Consider the following 16,389-nt stretch of genomic DNA (forward strand, 5'->3'; position numbering starts at 1 on the left):
CCTGACATCATCTAGACATCTTAACAACATCACCACTCTCCCCTCCCCGCCGTGTGCCGACGTTCCAGAAAGGGAAGGCTCTTTTCGCAGATTTTTAGGGGAGAAATGGGGCTCTGGTGTCTGATGCCTATACCAGAAGAGCCCTGTTTACTGTCTAGGAAGGGCTGGCACGGGCAGGAAGTCTCATTTCCGGAAAGGGCTCGCTCCCCACGTGTTTCCTCTGGCCCAGCTGCCTTGGGGCGCCCTTTCATCTTTACCCTCTGATTCCTGGGTTGCCTGCCTATTCCCCTGGGGTCGATCATTTCTTCCCTTTTCTCTTCCCCAGGGCGGCAGCTCGAGCTCAGCGCCTGCTGTGTGGCTTGGTTCTGGGGCTGGTGCCCCCATCCTCTCTGCCCAGAGCTGTTCATCCCATTTGCTGCGGCCCCTCTCCTCTTCAGACTCCCTTCCCAAGCGCCACAGCTCCTCATAGAAACCGAGCAGAAATATGCTGAAACAATTATGGGCTGATTTTAAACAGAAGTCTGGATTGGGTGGGATGCGGGGTCCCACGTGGAGACCCATTTCCACATGAGCTTTCACTGGCGGCCCAGAGATCAAGCCTTGACACGTAAAAAGGACAAAACCTCCACCGACCTTGCTCATTGCAAAACACTCTTCTTTTTTCTCTCTCTCAGTGGTTCCTGGGTGGGCTGCCAATTGACGTTCTTTGATTTCGCCTTCTGCATATGGTACTTGGAGGTGGTTGGAGGTTCTCTCTCTCTCTGAATGGAGCAGAGCCCTTGCTGAAGAAGTTCGGTGCCACTGAGCATCTGTGGTCCTGCATCTTCTCTCCCTGCATCAGCCTCCGTGTCCAGAAATTAGCATGCCTTGTGCAGAGCAGGCCCCGTCTTCCCCCTCGGCGGCAGCCTCCTGGCTCCCTGTGCCCAAACTGGGGACAGCGAAGTCCTGCCGGAAGCGAGGAGAATCTGCCGTTGACCCCAGGATGCCGCCGAGAGTGTCTTTCTGACTGACTGACACACAGTCCTGTCAAGCTCACTTCTTTGGTTTCCAGTGAGATGCGGGGCTTCTGGGATTTGCTGGAAGGGTTAGGTAAACTGTACAGAAAATGCAGACGTGAAGGCTTTAATAAGGTGGTGGCGGGAGAGGGCAGTCAGGACTGCAGGGCAAGTCGCATCACCCTCTAGGAGCTCCTCAGGCTCGCCCTGTAGTTTAGAGACTTGTATTTATATCGAGACCCAGAAATATTCAGTTACTCTAAGACCCAGTCATTTGTAAGATGGTCCAACTTTCAAGGGGGGAGATCCCCAGCAGGAACACTGAAATGTGGGAGGAAATAAATGTATGCCTTGGATTCCGGGAAGCCGGCTTTGTTCAGAAATGTTTCTCTGGCTCATTGGCTGGGTTCGGTCTGTTTTAAGAAGGCAGGAAGGTGCACAGAGGTAGCCCCCACCCTCAGGACCTTGCTAGGAGCTGAGTTCCATCTTCAACGCCGAAATACCTAGAACAAAATCTAAGCTAATCTGGGGATAAATGACTCTAAAATGTATTCTGCCGGTGACTCGCCCGCCTTGGGCTCTTCAGCACCCCCAGACGACCATCCTCTCTGGCTCATGCGTGGGTTTCCCTGTTTTGCTTTTGTTCCCCACCCCCTCCCCCCACCCTGCTCTCCCTTGGCGATTCACTGACAGACTTCCGCTGCTGGGCCGGTCCTTCTTAGCAACCATTGTGCATTTCCTAGCTTCTGTTTGAGCCGGGTTGTCACAGGCAGGACTGGAGGCCAGAGGGGCGATAATGGCCCACTAAGAACATACAAGATTAGAGGGGCACCTGGGTGGCTCGGTTGGTTAAGTGTCTGACTCTTGATTCCTGCTCAGGTCATGATCTCTGGGTCCCGGGGTGAAGCCCGTGTCAGGCTCTGTGCTGAGTGTGGAGCCTGCTTAAGATTCTCTCTCTCTCTGCCTCTCCCCTTCTCCCCCTACCCCTACTTGATTCTCTCTCTCTCTCTCAAAGAAAAAAAAAAAAAAAAAGAACATAAAAGATTATGCATTGCCTTGATATTTGGAAAGAATCAGTGAAATATCTTTTTCTATCAGATTGGTTCATTATATTTTCCGGCCAATGAAGGTAAAGTGTCTTGGGGAAGGGGTGCCTTGTCCTCATTTTGTGTTAAGGACCTAGTGGCAGCCTCGCCTGGTCCAGGTCCATGGATCTTGGTTGGCTGAGATGCTGTGTGTGTCCCGGAGGTTTTCACTCCCTTCCCTGCCCTGTGCTTGGGTCAGCAGAGGCCACATCTCACCGCAGAGATGTGTCGCGCTGTCAAACACGGTGAGGGCAGGAACACAAAGTCCAGAGCAGCCCACTCCCTTGGCTCTCTTCCTGCTGGCCAGCCCGGCCTTCTCCCCAGACTGTGGTCAGCCCCTTGTGTTCCAGACTCATTTGTGGCTTACCTCTGTCTTTCCCAGAATCACGCCCCATCAGCTCTCAGGGAAGCTGTGGTCGAGCCCGCCTGCTGACTGATCTCCCTCCTCCCGGAAGCTTTTGAGTAACAGGTGCAATGACATCCTCACCTGAAAACAACTAGCTTTGAGCTTGCTCTTGGTCTTGGAAATCTGTTGTTTATGGATACTGACGTAGATGGGAAAATTATATACAAGATACTCATTGGGCAGGATCTCTGATTGCTTTCTGTTCACCTCCCGGAGCATGGCACAGTTTTGGATAGGTGAGTTTGCTCAGTACTAGAGCTATAGAAGACCAACCCATAGGGTAATGCATTTTATTTTATGTAAGATTTTATTTATTTATTTGAGAGAAAGATAGAGTGCGTGTGCACAAGCCAGGGGGAGGGGCGGAGGGAGAGAGAGAGAGTAGCAGATCCCTTTGCACAGGGAGCCAGATGTGGGGCTCGATCCCAGGACCCTGGGATCATAACCTGAGCCACAGGCAGATGCTTCACTGACTGAGATGCCCAGGATCCCCCAGGGTAATGCATTTGAGAAGAAGCAACAGAGGGAACCTTACTATTTCAAGGAAACCTGAAGGGCTACAGCTCTTCCAAATTCAGGCTTGGGAAGGAAGCTTTGAGTTTGAGTCCAAGAAAGAAATGCCTGTCAGAGGTGGCTGATTTACTCACGCTTCTCTTAAGGTGCTCAAGACGGGCAGAGCCAGCAGTGCAATGGGCCATCACTGGGATGATTGAGTTTCAAATTGGGGGCACAAATGGAGAACTTTCAGTCCAACCCACAAACTTAATGGGGGAAATGATGGGCACATTTTTGCTTTGCGAGGCCCACCTGAGGATAATTTCGTGGCTGATGGTTGTACTTTTCAGAATCCACAAAAGGAGATCTGATCAATAACTTGTCAGGGAGTCCTTCTTGGACCGAGTATCTTTCTCTTCTGGAGCACACCAACCACGTTCTACTTTCTGGGAGTCGTTTTAACTCTTCCACGACATGAGGGGACCCATCTGACCTTCACCGAAAGCGTCACCTAAGAGTTTCTATGAAACCAGATTGATGGGTACCTGATAGGTAGGGCCGTAGGTGTGTCTCCCTTAAAGAGCCCAACACCAGTGTGGGAGGAGCAGACTGGGACTGCCCCACTGTTCACTGATTTCATTTCCGATTCTTAAAAAGAGAGCTTCTCATAAATCGAAGCAACATAGAAAGGAATAACTATTTTGAGACTTTTTGCTTATGGCATTTCATACTTAAACAGCATTGGCAGTTTCTGAAATAAAGGTTTAGAAAGATATTTTCTGTACAAATGAGCAAAGCCCAACCTTTACCGGAGGAGACCATATGTCCTCTCCAAATGACAGGACCAAAAATAACTGCCATTTTCGTAGTACCCCCAATGTGCTGGGACCCACTAGGTGCTTTCCTTCATTTTGTCTGTTTGTTTATAAGAACATGGAAAGCCGGCTTTACCCCCTGTGGATTCCCTTGCCCCAGATCCCCGAGCCAGGGAACACACTTGAGAGGGTCCTCTGTGTCCTCTGTTCTTCCTACTGCCCTGCACCGTATCGCCACTCTCAACCTGTTCTCATTGTGGGGGACACCAGGGCTCAGGGACAGAGGGGCTGGAGCAGTGCAGACAGCTGAGGTATTTTAAAACAAGTCCCCGTTCTGAACAATGCCAGGTGCCCGTAGGCTCATTCCCTTGTTGCACAGGACATCTGAGAATATATTGCAAGTATCTTCTAAGTGTCCGTATTTATTGCAGCGGTCCTTAGGAGTTTTTTTCTCCCCAGTTACCCAAGGAGGTTGGGGACACAAGCTCCTGGCAGCAGGGACTCTCTCCCCCATGTGGGTCCCTACCCCATAGTGGGTATTAACATAGGAGATGATGCCTGGTGAGGAATCACTAACTTATTTAAAGTGAATAACCTTTAAACATTTATAGAGTATCCCCCCCAAAAAAAAACCCCCCAAGAGTATAAAAGAGGCAAACAGTGAGAAGGAAGTCTCTCCCTCCATCCCAGCGCCTAGTCCTGCACTGCCCTCGAGGTCCCGAGGTGTCCAGCACCTTCTGGATCCTTCCGGGGATGTCCTGAGTATATCAGCACTTAGCAGTGGAAGCAGACCTGATACACGGTCCTGAATTTTGCTTTGTTCACCTGATAACACATCCCCAAGAGTACTCCACATCTGCCCAAGAGCATTTGCCCTATTCTGTTCTTTTGCTGCGGAGCGTGGGAGCCCTAGGATCTCGTAGTCTCCCATGGATGGGCAGCAGGTGCTTTCTAGACTCTTGGTAGGACAATGGGGCAACAAGCAACATGTTGTATACATTTTCGATCCACTGCTTTATGAGAAATCTGCACCGTGACCTCGTAACTTAACTCCTACCTCTGTACTTGCCGTAGTACAGACCCTCCGTCAGTATTTCTGCATTAATAATAATGGGTAACATTCATTAAGAGCTTACTGTGTATCAGGTGCTGTGCTAAACACCTTACACAGATCATTGTTGTTTCATATTGCCTCAATTTTAATTGATATGTTATTCTGTGAAAATTACATAAATTATATGTGTTGCTACTTATATGAACACCTTATGAAAATAGACATAATAATAAATAAGTAATATTTAATGTGATTACCTCAGTTTTATAGATGGGACCAGATAACTTAGAAGTGGTAGAGGTAGGATTTGAACCCAGGCACTCTGGCCCCATAGTTGGTGTCTGACCCACCCACTCTCTTGCCTAGTGTTGAGAAAGTCATCTGAGTTTCTAAGGGCACTGGCGAGCACAGTCTTTAGACCGGATGCATGAGAGTGGTGTATACAGTGGAGCTCCTCAGTGAGCTGGGGGAGGTCCTACCCGGTATGTGATCACGTGACGAATGCTGCCCAAGCCCATGAACGTTGCCCCCCACTCCCCTGCCATGGATCAGGCCTTCTGGAGGAGTGCTACAGCCCATGTCCCATCTCCAGACGAGCAAGGTATGCCAAAGTCAGGACCTTTGAGGTGCGCTCGTCAGATGTTTTGAGCACAACTCTTGTTTTATTTTTAGTAGAAGCAAAAGTATTTTCTGGAAGCAGTGAGAAGCAACAAGGAGAAGCACGTGGGACTTTGTCTGCTCCCCCAGTGGAACAGAAGCTGATTAAAGAGGTCCTTCCCGATGGGTATAGCTCTCCAAGCAACAGCTGTCAGTCTAGCAACTTCTCTGAGCCCTCAGAGAGTCAACAGCAAAGCTTCCTGAAGTCTGGAATCACTTTATCTGGGTTTCTTTGCCCCTTACAAGATTTATGCACATCTCCACAGGAAGACAGTGATGTTCAGATAGAAAGAGAGATCCCCACAGGTAAGGAGTGAGGGCGGTAGGGTGGAGGTGATTCCTCCTTGGTATTTATAGGGAAAATGGTCTGATGTCTTCCTGAGGTCTGGTTCCCACAAGCTTACCTCATAAAGCTGTCCCTTCTGGACCGCGTGAGTCATCAGCAAGCAGAACCTGCAGCATTCCGGGGTGGGTGAGTCCTCCCTCCCAGGCAGGGAGAAGATACCCCTGTGTGGGTCAGCGATCCTAGCTCTGCTGTGCACCAGCTCAGTATCCACCATGGCCAAAAGGAAGGCCACTCCCAGCCACATGGCAGGCTCCCAGGCCTACCTGAGGAAGGTTTGAGATGCTGGTGTGGCTGCTCTGAGGTCAGGCTGCCCGTGGTCTTCTGTGCCTGACTAGCAAGGATCACGGCTGAGAGCTGCAGGCCCCACAGTGTCCTCCAGGCAGGTCCCAGTCTGAGCCTCACACCGAGGAAGGAACCAAGAACTCCAACCCAGCCATCCCTTCTCTAAGGCCAAGCCCCTGACCCCTACTAATATTGCAGTGAGCACCGATATATAAAAGACTATAGAGGTAGAATAGAAAAGAGATCTGTGGTGCCCAGTTTTCAGGGAGAAAATTTAGATTTCCTGTCACTGAAGACTTTCCCAAACAGCTACGGAGGACGACAGAAAGAAACACACCAGGTTACAGATCTTTGGGATACAAAGGTTAAAATGGCTATGGTACTTGATAAAACTAATTTCACTTGGGAGCCAAGTCAATTTTTAGCTCTTCATCCGTTAGTACATTAAAGAAGCATTTATTAAACACCTACTATATACATTCCTACTGTGTGTCAGTGACCATGCTTGGTGCTCCCTGCCCGCCAATGCTGGAGACAGCAGGGTCATACCTGTGTCTGTGGAAAGCTGTTAGGAAGCCACAGGTGGCCACAGGGGTCCCAAGGCGGGGCCGGACAGAAATGCCCTCGAGGAAATGATTCTGAGTAGGGACTTGAAAGCTGACTAGGAGCTTATAAATTAGACCTGAGAGCATGGAAGACTGAGTTGATAGACAGGGTACGATTGATTTGAGATCCAGGGCGGCCAAAGTCCTAGGAGGCTGGAGGGGGCTTAATGAGAGTCTGAGGTCATGTGGTCAAGTTGGAAAATCCTTAAAACCCGCTCAGGGGTGGACTAAAGGTGGGGCCGAGCCCTTGAGGGGCAGACCGCTAATTAGATTTGCTCTGAAGGAGACTCTGTCCTGGATGATGGGGCGTGGGGTGGGACAGAAGGGAGAGGCTAAGGCCGGGGGCCGAGGCCCTGCCCCGGAGCACAGGCTGGAGGGGAGGCCGCAGTGGGGAGACTTTGAAGACACAAGGGAGCACTGAGGTGAGCACTGGTGCACACGGGCTTGCCTACACCGCCCTTGGGTTGGGGGCTCTGGTGGTGGGGCGCAGGAGGGAAAGGATGCGAGGCACCGCGGTGTCCCTGCGGTTGAGGTAGAGCAGAGGGAAGTCCACGGCAGGAACGGGGGACGGCATGGTCCGAGGTGTGTAGTGACCTCTGGCTGCAGGGGACTTGGGGGCGGGTATCTGGACCGGCTGCGTAGGCTGGAAGCAGGAATCGGGGAGCAACAGGGACACCCTCCAGAAAGAGCAAGAGCAGATGCCTGCGGGAAGGAGAGAGAACGATCTGGGAACCTCTACGTCGTATGTTGTTGGGCCCCAGTGCAGGGCGATAGCTGGAAATGGAACTGCCGCGGACAAGCTGCGGGACCACCGGGGCTGCCTGCGGGACCTGAGGGTCTCAGGGGACGGGGTGGACTCGTGTCAGAGCGAGGGCCGCTGGCTCAGGCCAGAGGGGCTCCAGGCACGGACGGCGGGTGCTCTAGCAGGGGCTTCGCATAAGAGATTCAGGGGACCACGGAGATGCAGCCCACGGGCCCGCAGGCCTCCTGAGGGCCCCTCTCCACTCCCGACAGAGCCCGCTCCTGGCAGGCTCCTGGGCTGCCCCCCTGGAGAGATGCACGGTGACTATGACGCGGTCCAGCCCTCAGAGGAGGACAGGCTTGCGGTGTCAAAACATCCCGTTATGACCCTCTTGTGTAACCAGTGCTGCTGGGTGTGTGACGCGTGTTCTGCTGCGCAGACACACGGCAGGCAGGATGGAGCCTGCTTTGGGAAGAGGGGCACTTCCTAACGATTGGGGACTGGGGCTCAACCTGTCGGTCGGAGGACGCTGGGTCCAGGAATCAAAGGGGCTTTGTGGCAAGAAGAGGACATATGGGTGAAGAGTAAGATGCTGTTGAGTTTCAGGGCTGGGGGTGGGGGAGGCTGTGTTGGGTGACGGTGCGGAAGGAGGCAGGGGAGCTCACCTAGGGAGAGAGGGCCAGCCCAGATGGAAGGGACAGTGTGTTCCCGGCGGAGCAGCTGCTCACTAAGGGGTCAGTGAGTCTGTGTTAATCCATCCTTCCACACGCCAGAGGCCGCCCTGCCCAAAGTGCTGTTGATTCCATGCGCTCCCGGACCTTTTCCACAAGGGAAGGTCAGAATGGCATTGGGAAGTGGCCAGATCCAGCATTGAGAGAGAAAGTGAGAGAGAGCGAGCGAGAGAGAGAGAGAGAGAGAGCGAGCATTCCAATTATACACGTAAAGCAGGGGTGGCCACTGGCAAATGAAGAGATGAATAACGGAGCACCGTCCTTCGGTCTTACATCATCAGTGCAGCAAACGTAAGATAAATTAATATGTGGCCCCAAACAACTGAGCTGTAATAATTGTACAGGGCGCATGTAATAGGAAGCCAGGAGCAGAAAAGCTTCTTTTCATTGTGAACAAAGGCATTTTGAACCCTGGAAGCCGAGGGAATACGTCCGTGGCGCAAGTAGCCGGTCGCGAAGTCCAGCGGCCCACCGACATTCCTCCCCGTGACCAGGGGGCGGGGAGTCTATTGAGGCAGGATCTTATCGGCTTAACGAGGCCCATTAATAAGCCACGGGGGTTTCTATTTTCCAAATTGTCTTCTGTGTCTCATGGTACTGAGGAGCCGGGGGGGAAAACCTTGCCGCCCCTGTAAATGGAATTCTAAATCTTCTCTCCCAGGGGACTACCAGGGCTGTGACTTGGTTGTAAAAATAAAGGAATGCAGGAAGAGTGAGGAGCCCGAGCCAGCGGCCCCCAAGCCAGCACCCCCCAAACCAGTGCCCCCGGAGCCGACGCCCCCTGAGCCACCAGAGACCCCCGGCCTGTCCGAAGACTGTTCCGAGGGTCCACGAACACCTGCAGGCTCCTTGACCTTGCAGGTAAGGCCCTCTGCACCCTGGCCGGACCCCCACGGAGAGGGCGCCTCTCTGGGCAAGTCCACGTGGGCGTCATCTTGCCCTCACCTCGGAGCCTGGAGGCTTAACTCCCTCCGTAATGGCTGTGTGACTCTGGGCAGGTCCCCCGACCTTTCTGGGCCTCTGTTTGACAGTGCGAGTGACGGAGAAATGATGTCTACTCTGGCTGGGTTAGATTGAGGATCCTGTGGTATCCGTAGTAACCGTGATCATAGCAGGGCCAGCATTTCTCGAGAAGTGACGGGTGACACTGGGCACGTCACCTCATAGGCATCAGAGCCTTCTGCCCGCACCGCCCCACTCTGGGCCCCGGCCCCTATGATCCCCTCTTCGAGCGAGGATATTGAGTTTTGCAAAGATGAAGGAGGTTGCCCTCAATCACATGGCCATGAGCTCAAGGATATGAAATCTTTCACTTGGTGTCTGTTCCTGATCATAAAAGGAATATGTGCACATTCCTTAAAGTTCAGAATTATAGAGGTATATAAACGAGAAGAGCAGACATCCTCAAGAAAGCTCCCGCCAGCAGGATGTTGTATACTCAGGCGTACCGTCCAGGAAAGTCCCTGCAGGTGTGGACATGGTGCCATTGGTCGGTCCCTGCATCCCGGTGGTCCTCGGTCAGTCCCTGGTAAGAGACTCTTGATGCCCCCAAGGCAGCCACGCTGGGCCAGTAGGCTGTTCCCAGGGTCTCTGTGCAGCCCTAGCGTGTCTGGGACCAAGGGATGGTGCCATGGAGACCAGGTGGCCAAGAAGACTCCTTTCCTGGCGCAGCTGCCGAGGCCACTTCCATGACACAGGTGGAGTCTGTGCTGCCCTCCCCACGGGAACTCTGAGCTCCCAAAGGGCTGGGCAAGGAGTGAGGCTGAGGAACAGTTCTGCCATGGTGGCGTATCCAGAGGCCTTGCTAAGCACCTACTATGTGCAGGGCTCAGGGTAGTGGAGGGAGGGATACTGAGTGGATGGGCCGTGGCCCATGCCATCCAGGAGCTCACAGCCCAGCATGGCTGTCAGTGTACATGAATCCCTTGTACAGTGTGGTCTGTGAGGTACCACGAGGCTCAGGCTGAATGGGGAGCCCCGACAGAGCTCACTGGGACAGCTGGGATTCTCACTGACGGGTGTGACTCGGGTCTTACTCCAGGCAGTGGAATAACCCAAACAGAGGTTTTCAAGGAATGGCGAGTTAAGACCACAAAAGGCAGTGTGGAGAAAACATGGGCGTCGCTCAGATCCACCAAACCACTACAAGGCTTGGGTTTTGCATCCGTCAAATGGGGAGAAGTATATATGCTGTTCAGAATCTAGGTGGAGATTCCCAGAGATGAGGAATCCACATAAGGCACGTAGCCCAGGGTCTGACACGGACTGGAATACCTCTGTGGTGGTTTCTCTTTGTCAGTGGACCAGAGTATGTGGCTTAGTGCAGGGGTTGGGGGGGTGTATATTAAGGGACGTGGCCGAAGTGGAGGTGTGGCCGTGGAGACCTCCCCTATAAAGCTTGGAGAACCAGTTTGCATAGGCAAAGCTACTTGGCCAGCTTATTCTCCCTGAGAATAGACACTCCTGTTAGTCAGGATGACAGTTTCTCCTGAACAGGCATGAATTTCATGCTGGGTGTGTGATCCGTGTCCGCGTGAGGCTTCCAGCCCCCAGCAGAAGCAGGTGACTCATGATGCCTTCATTCCCTCCCCACCCCATTTCTCTGGACTTTGGAGCTCAGGGCACTCAGAGTTCAGGCTGTCGGAAACCGAATGGATGGACAGTGAGGAAGGGATGGGTAGAAGTTCACCTCCTCACTGTCAGTGGCTAGGCAGTCACACTGCAGCAGGGCCCTTGAGGCTGGCTGGGACCACCAGCAGGACCTACATCATCATCATGTCCGTCACAGTCTCCACAGGAGGCAGGGGCAGGAAATCTTGGGGTGCAGGTGCACTGTGGCCGCTCGTCCTTAAAGTTTGTGCTTTTGGTCAGTTTCTTGCAAATCAGAGGGATGCATTACTTGCCTGCATCACTTCTGTTAAAAAATATCTTCTTGCTGCCCTCAGGAAGCGCTGGAAGTCCGGAGACCCCAGTTCATTTCTCGTTCCCAAGAACGGCTGAAGAAGCTGGAACACATGGTGCAGCAGAGAAAAGCCCAGCGGAAGGAGAGCCTGGGGCAGAAGCAGAGTCTCTTTCCTGTCCGTGCCAACAAGAAGCAGTTCACCGTTCCCCACCCTCTTAGTGGTAAGCCACAGGGGGCTTGAGAGGGCAGGTGAGACTGGGTGGGAGGTGTCTGAGGGGCTGGGACCTTCACCCCCGGCAGTGGTACAGATACCACCCCTGACATGAGGCAGACTTGGGTCACACCGCGCATCCGGATCTCAGTATCCCAAAGCCTGCCCCAGAAGCCTGCCATTGTGGGAGCTTACCGAGGGCACTGAATTCTCTAGAACTAGCTTGGGACACAAATTTACCACCGTAGCTGGGAAAGAAGCCATACAAGTGTAGCAGCCAGGGTAGCAAGTTCAAATTCTTGGCTCCTGACAGACATTTGCAAGAGATCCCCTTTGCCCTTTATAGATTGCAAAACAGATCTCAGGGTGAGAGGTTGACTCCAGCTTGTCTGTATCAACATTCGTCATCTTGAAACCCCTTTCCTGCTGCGAGCTCAGAGTGTGGCCGGTCCGCTCTCCCAACACTGTGCAGCCAGGGTTGAGCTGACCCCGTGAGGGGCCGCACGCATGTGCTCACTCGACAGGGAGTACTGAGGAATCTTCTCGGGGCCGGGCACCAGGCCAGGAGCTGGGGATAGCACCGTGAGCCAGACTGGCCTTGGTCCTTTCTTCATGGAGCTTATAAACAGACTATTAAAGCAGCAAGAATAACAAGAAGAGATGAGAGCAAAAATGGGGACATGGGAGCACATACAGACGGGCTGCCAACCCAAATCTGAAAATCTGGAGGCCTGGGGAACCTCCCTTTTATTCCTTTGGATAGAGGAACAGGATCTTTCTTCCTAGGAAAATGTTCTCACCCCCAGGAGGTGAAATCATAGGTATAAATCAGAATAAAAGTCCTCTAGGGAAATAACCATATTCAATAAAATGCAGCTTAGCAAACATTACAGACATTGTAGGGGAGCCTGGGTGACAGAGGACAAAGGGTGTTGTTCCAGAATTCCTGCTCACTTCCTTGGCCCGTGGGCTGGCTGTCTCCTCATCCACCCGTGGTGCTGCAGGTCAGAAGACCTTGGGCCAGGGAGCATCCTTCTCGTGGTGCAGGATTTGGCAGGACACTTGTTGTTCCCTCCCAGTGACATTGTCCAGTATGCTTAAAAATTTTTTTTTTTTAAAAAAAGGAAATCAACAAAATGAACATGCAAAGACTTTTCCTCTTTGAAAATGCATCTCACCAGTGTCTCGAGCTGTGTGGCAGATCCAGGCTCAAGTTGGGGTGTGTCTTCCTGGGGACTAAAGTCTCTTGCTCAACAACGTGCAGTCGGGTTCCAGTGCAGACTTTTCAAGTCACCACGAGGAACCATCGGTCACACGTGGGAGCCCCCCGGGGAACGTGGACATCTGCGCTTGTCCCGGGAAGGACTACGAGGGTGCTTATGATGTGTGGGCCCCTGGGCCTTGACGTTTTTGAGGATCCTGCCTGTTAATAAATGGTTAACAAATGGGCTGTCAACAAACAAAACAATGCCGCTGTGGAGCGCCACGGCTCCACATATGAAAAATGGCATCTGATTAGCTTCCTTTTTAGTCTGATGCCTTTGTGTGGGAAGAAATGGGGACCCAGAGACACTCAGGAGCATCTTCTGTGTGGGACCGTTTCTCAGCGGCAGGTGCTGGGCTCTCCATCCCCCGGGCCAGCTGCCTTCCAGCTGTGCCCTCGGTGGGTGCCGGGTACTCCAGGATTTCCACCGTCGCCAATATTAGAGAGATGCCCGGTGGTCCTCCCTAGGGCTGCTTTAGCAAGTGACCATAGGCCAGGAGGCTAAAATAATGGAAATTTATTCTTTCAGAGTCCAGAGGCCAAATATCCAAACTGAATATATCTAAATGGTTGGTTTTTTTCTGGAGGCTCGGAGGGAGAATTCACACTCTGGCTGCGTTCTTGCTTCTGGTGGCTCCAGGTGGCTTCTGATGGCTCCTGGTGGCTTCTGGCAGCTTCTGGTGGTTTCTGGCAAGCCGTGGTGTTCCTTGGCTTCCAGATGCATCACTGCATTCTCCGTCTCCCCTTGTCTGCATGCCTTTGTTCAAATTTCAGTCACACGAGATCAGGGTCTAGCCTTATCCAGTGTGAACCATTCTAACTCACACACATCTGCAAAGACCCTGCTTCCCAGGGAGCTCTCCATCACAGGTTGGGTTGGCAGGTAAGGACTTGGACTTGTCTTTTTGGGGAGACATATTTCTACCCACTACATTGTCCAACCATGGCATTTCCCCTAAACAGATCTTAAAAGTTCACATTCAGTGACATCTTTTAATGAAGTTGACTTTAAATGGACATCTTCAACTCATCTATAACAAAGTGTGATCAGACCTAGTCAGTACTTTTAAATAACCGAGGTACCTTTGTAGGTCCCCAATTCTGAGGTAGCCCCAGCAGCTAGGGTGCTGTGGGTGGGACTCTATGGCCACTCTGCCCATCCCTGCGGTATTTATGTGTTGATGAGAGCTTTATGCTTCTGTTTGTTTGTGTAGGTCAGTGAAATCAGACAACGTCTGGAGCCCGAGCCTTGTGTGAGCTGTGGCAAGGGAGAAGGGAGCGTTTAGGGCCCCATTAAACAAGTCTGCAGTACACATCTTGTCTTCAGCCTGTCTGCTGGCAAGATGATAAAAGCGAAATGCAGATGTTTTTCTTACATGCTAAATTAGTTAATAAATCATACATGTGAACGAGCTCTGGCCACAGTGTCAAGACGTCGGTCAGGAGGAAGATGGGGCTGCTTTCCGAGTGGGGCTAGCTGCCTCCCAACATAGGGGTCTGCCCAGCAGTCTCGTCTTCAGCTCAGGTGGGCACTCTGGTGGCCAACAAATGCCTCGTGGGGCGCGGGCTGCTGGGACAAGGCACCCGCCCTGCAGGGACAAGAACAGCGAGGGCCACGGGGCCACCTCAGCTTCCTGTTGACTCATGAGTTCTGAGCGGTTTTCAAGGCTCAGGGCAGGGATACGTGTGTACGTGTGTGCATGTGTGAGTTCACTGGGCTCCCTCTTTGTAGATGGGCATTTGCACGAACAACTGAGACTTCAGAGAGACTAGGAAGTAGCCTGATGAAGTTTCTGTCTACCCTACCTGCCCCACCTGCCTTTATGGTCTTGCCGCCTGTAGTTTGAATCCCCAAGGTCTGTCCACAGGGTGCCTCTCTTTCCTTGCCCGGAGCCACCCGGGCCAACCTTGCGTGCCCATGGCAGTGACCCGGGAGCCTTCTTAGCAAGCCTTCCTTGCCTTAGCAAGCCTTTCTTGAGAACTCACTGTCAGGTACAGTCCCTGGTCTCATGGACTCCCCCGCCTCATGGGGAGGCTATTGCCAGGAAGACCCCCAGATCGCGCTGGGATGAAGCTGTGCGGGTGCACCGTGGGGCAGGGTGGGGGGGGAACGGGATGGGGGGGCGTGAGGGTGTCCGTTCAGCTTGGACTGAACTGCAGAGTAGGGGCCAGAGAGGCAGACAGAGGGGCCACAGATGAGCCCCCGAGGGCTAACAGGGATTGTGAATGCTGCTTCCAAATGTAACCTTATTCTGAGGTCAAGAGCCGAGGCAAGATTGGCTCCAGGCTGGACCGGACGGGACGGGTTGGCAGCAGGCAGGATGTGGCAGATGTGACAGGTTTTGTGGTTGTGGAATCAGTAGGATGTGGCGGCGGCTGCTGACTTGTGGAGGACAGAGGGAAGAGAAGGAGGAGGAGGGGGAAGGAGCGGGAGCCAGGGAAGCGGAAGGAGAAAGGTCGGAGGCAGGCTTTGCTGGCCTTCTCTGAGGTCAAGGCCTCTGCAGTCTGACGGCCTGCCTCATGTCCGCACATGAGGGCTCTTCCTGCTCAGTCCACCACAGTCACTGGGCGGTAGGCAAGCCTTCCCCATCATCCCTGCACGGCTCCCGGGGTTCCAGGGGTTGGTCGTGTTTAAAGGCCGCCCTGACCTGGGAATTGGAATGCTTCAGAGTTAGGCCTTGCGTCTGCCTTACAGAACGAGTCTGGGCGGGGTGAACGGAAAGTGTGGGGTACAGGGGTACCCCTCAGGTGCAGGGGTACAGACCTGCCGGGAGCAGATGGCTCAGAACCCACGGGGGTAGGCTGTCCTCGCTATACCCCGCTGGCCGGTGTGTGGCTCTCATCTGCTCCCGCTGCTGCTCCCAGCCTTGCCCTCTTCATCATGGGGAGTCTAGCCCAGAGCCCCCCTGGCTTCCATCCCCACCCTGTGACCTGGACCCCTCCCATCCTGACTCTGCCCCCTCCCCCGGCCAGGTGGTCTCCTTAGATGTCCTTCCTTAAGTCCGGGTCCCTAAACCACCAGATAGATGCCTTATCTGTCCTCCTTGTCTCTGCCCTACAGGATCCTGCCTCAGCTCACTGGCCCAGCCTAAGTCCAGCCTCTTCTCTCATCTCCTGCTCCCAAGGCTGTTCCTTCTGCTTCCCGTAGGGCCTGACCTGGACCATGTGGTGTTGGGGGCTTCGCCTTTTCTGAATCGCGGTTGCTACCGCAGCCCGTCCAGAGCCCAGCGATGCTCCAACACCGCCCTCTCCACTGTGCTTCTGCCTCAGCTCTTTCTTCTCTGCCTGAAGGGATCCTCCTCGTGGCCCACCCAGGTTGTCCCCCTAACTTGCGAATGTGTAGAAAACCCGTGAAGAATATCCCCTTCCTCCAGGAAGCTCTCCCTGATAATCCCATCCTGTGCCCTGCCCCCTCCTTCTTCCATCTGAGCGCTCCTTACCCTTGCATCTCTCTAGATCCCCAACCTTCCTAGCTTCTCCACTTTGGATTATGGTCGGTGGGGAAGCCAGTCAAGTCTCCCCAGATTGTGAGTGCCAACGGGCACGTGCCGCACTACGCCGCTCTGGGCAGCCCTGCTGCACGGCGCCGCAGACTGGAGTCATCTGAATTGCATTATCCACACTTCCCAAGGTGATCCAGGTCAGAGCCATTCAGATCACGGACCAGTAGAGGAACGGAATTCTCCTGAAGGCACTGCAGAAATCCTCCTCCAGCAGATCTGCCTTCAGACTGATGATCTTGGCTAGAGCGAGTATTAAAATGAATTTGCATTCCCAGAGCATCGAGCCAGAGAAGTGA

General features: G+C 53.3%; 1 protein-coding gene across 7 annotated transcripts in view; it reads left to right on the forward strand.

Moving 5' to 3' along the window:
* Window positions 1-16,389, forward strand: part of C4H10orf90 (chromosome 4 C10orf90 homolog) — a 203,537-nt gene that overhangs the window by 176,002 nt on the left and 11,146 nt on the right. For 5 of the 7 annotated variants that reach the window (XM_059172855.1, XM_059172859.1, XM_059172856.1 and 2 more), the window contains 3 exons: window positions 5,523-5,813; window positions 8,875-9,074; window positions 11,159-11,336. In XM_059172855.1, coding sequence (XP_059028838.1) covers window positions 5,523-5,813; window positions 8,875-9,074; window positions 11,159-11,336 — 669 coding nt within the window. The remainder of the gene's footprint in view (window positions 1-5,522; window positions 5,814-8,874; window positions 9,075-11,158; window positions 11,337-16,389) is intronic. The other 2 variants (XM_059172858.1, XR_009353214.1) reach the window with 2 other exon arrangements.

Source organism: Mustela lutreola, chromosome 4, assembly GCF_030435805.1.
Source record: "Mustela lutreola isolate mMusLut2 chromosome 4, mMusLut2.pri, whole genome shotgun sequence".
Classification (NCBI taxonomy): Eukaryota; Metazoa; Chordata; class Mammalia; order Carnivora; family Mustelidae; genus Mustela; species Mustela lutreola.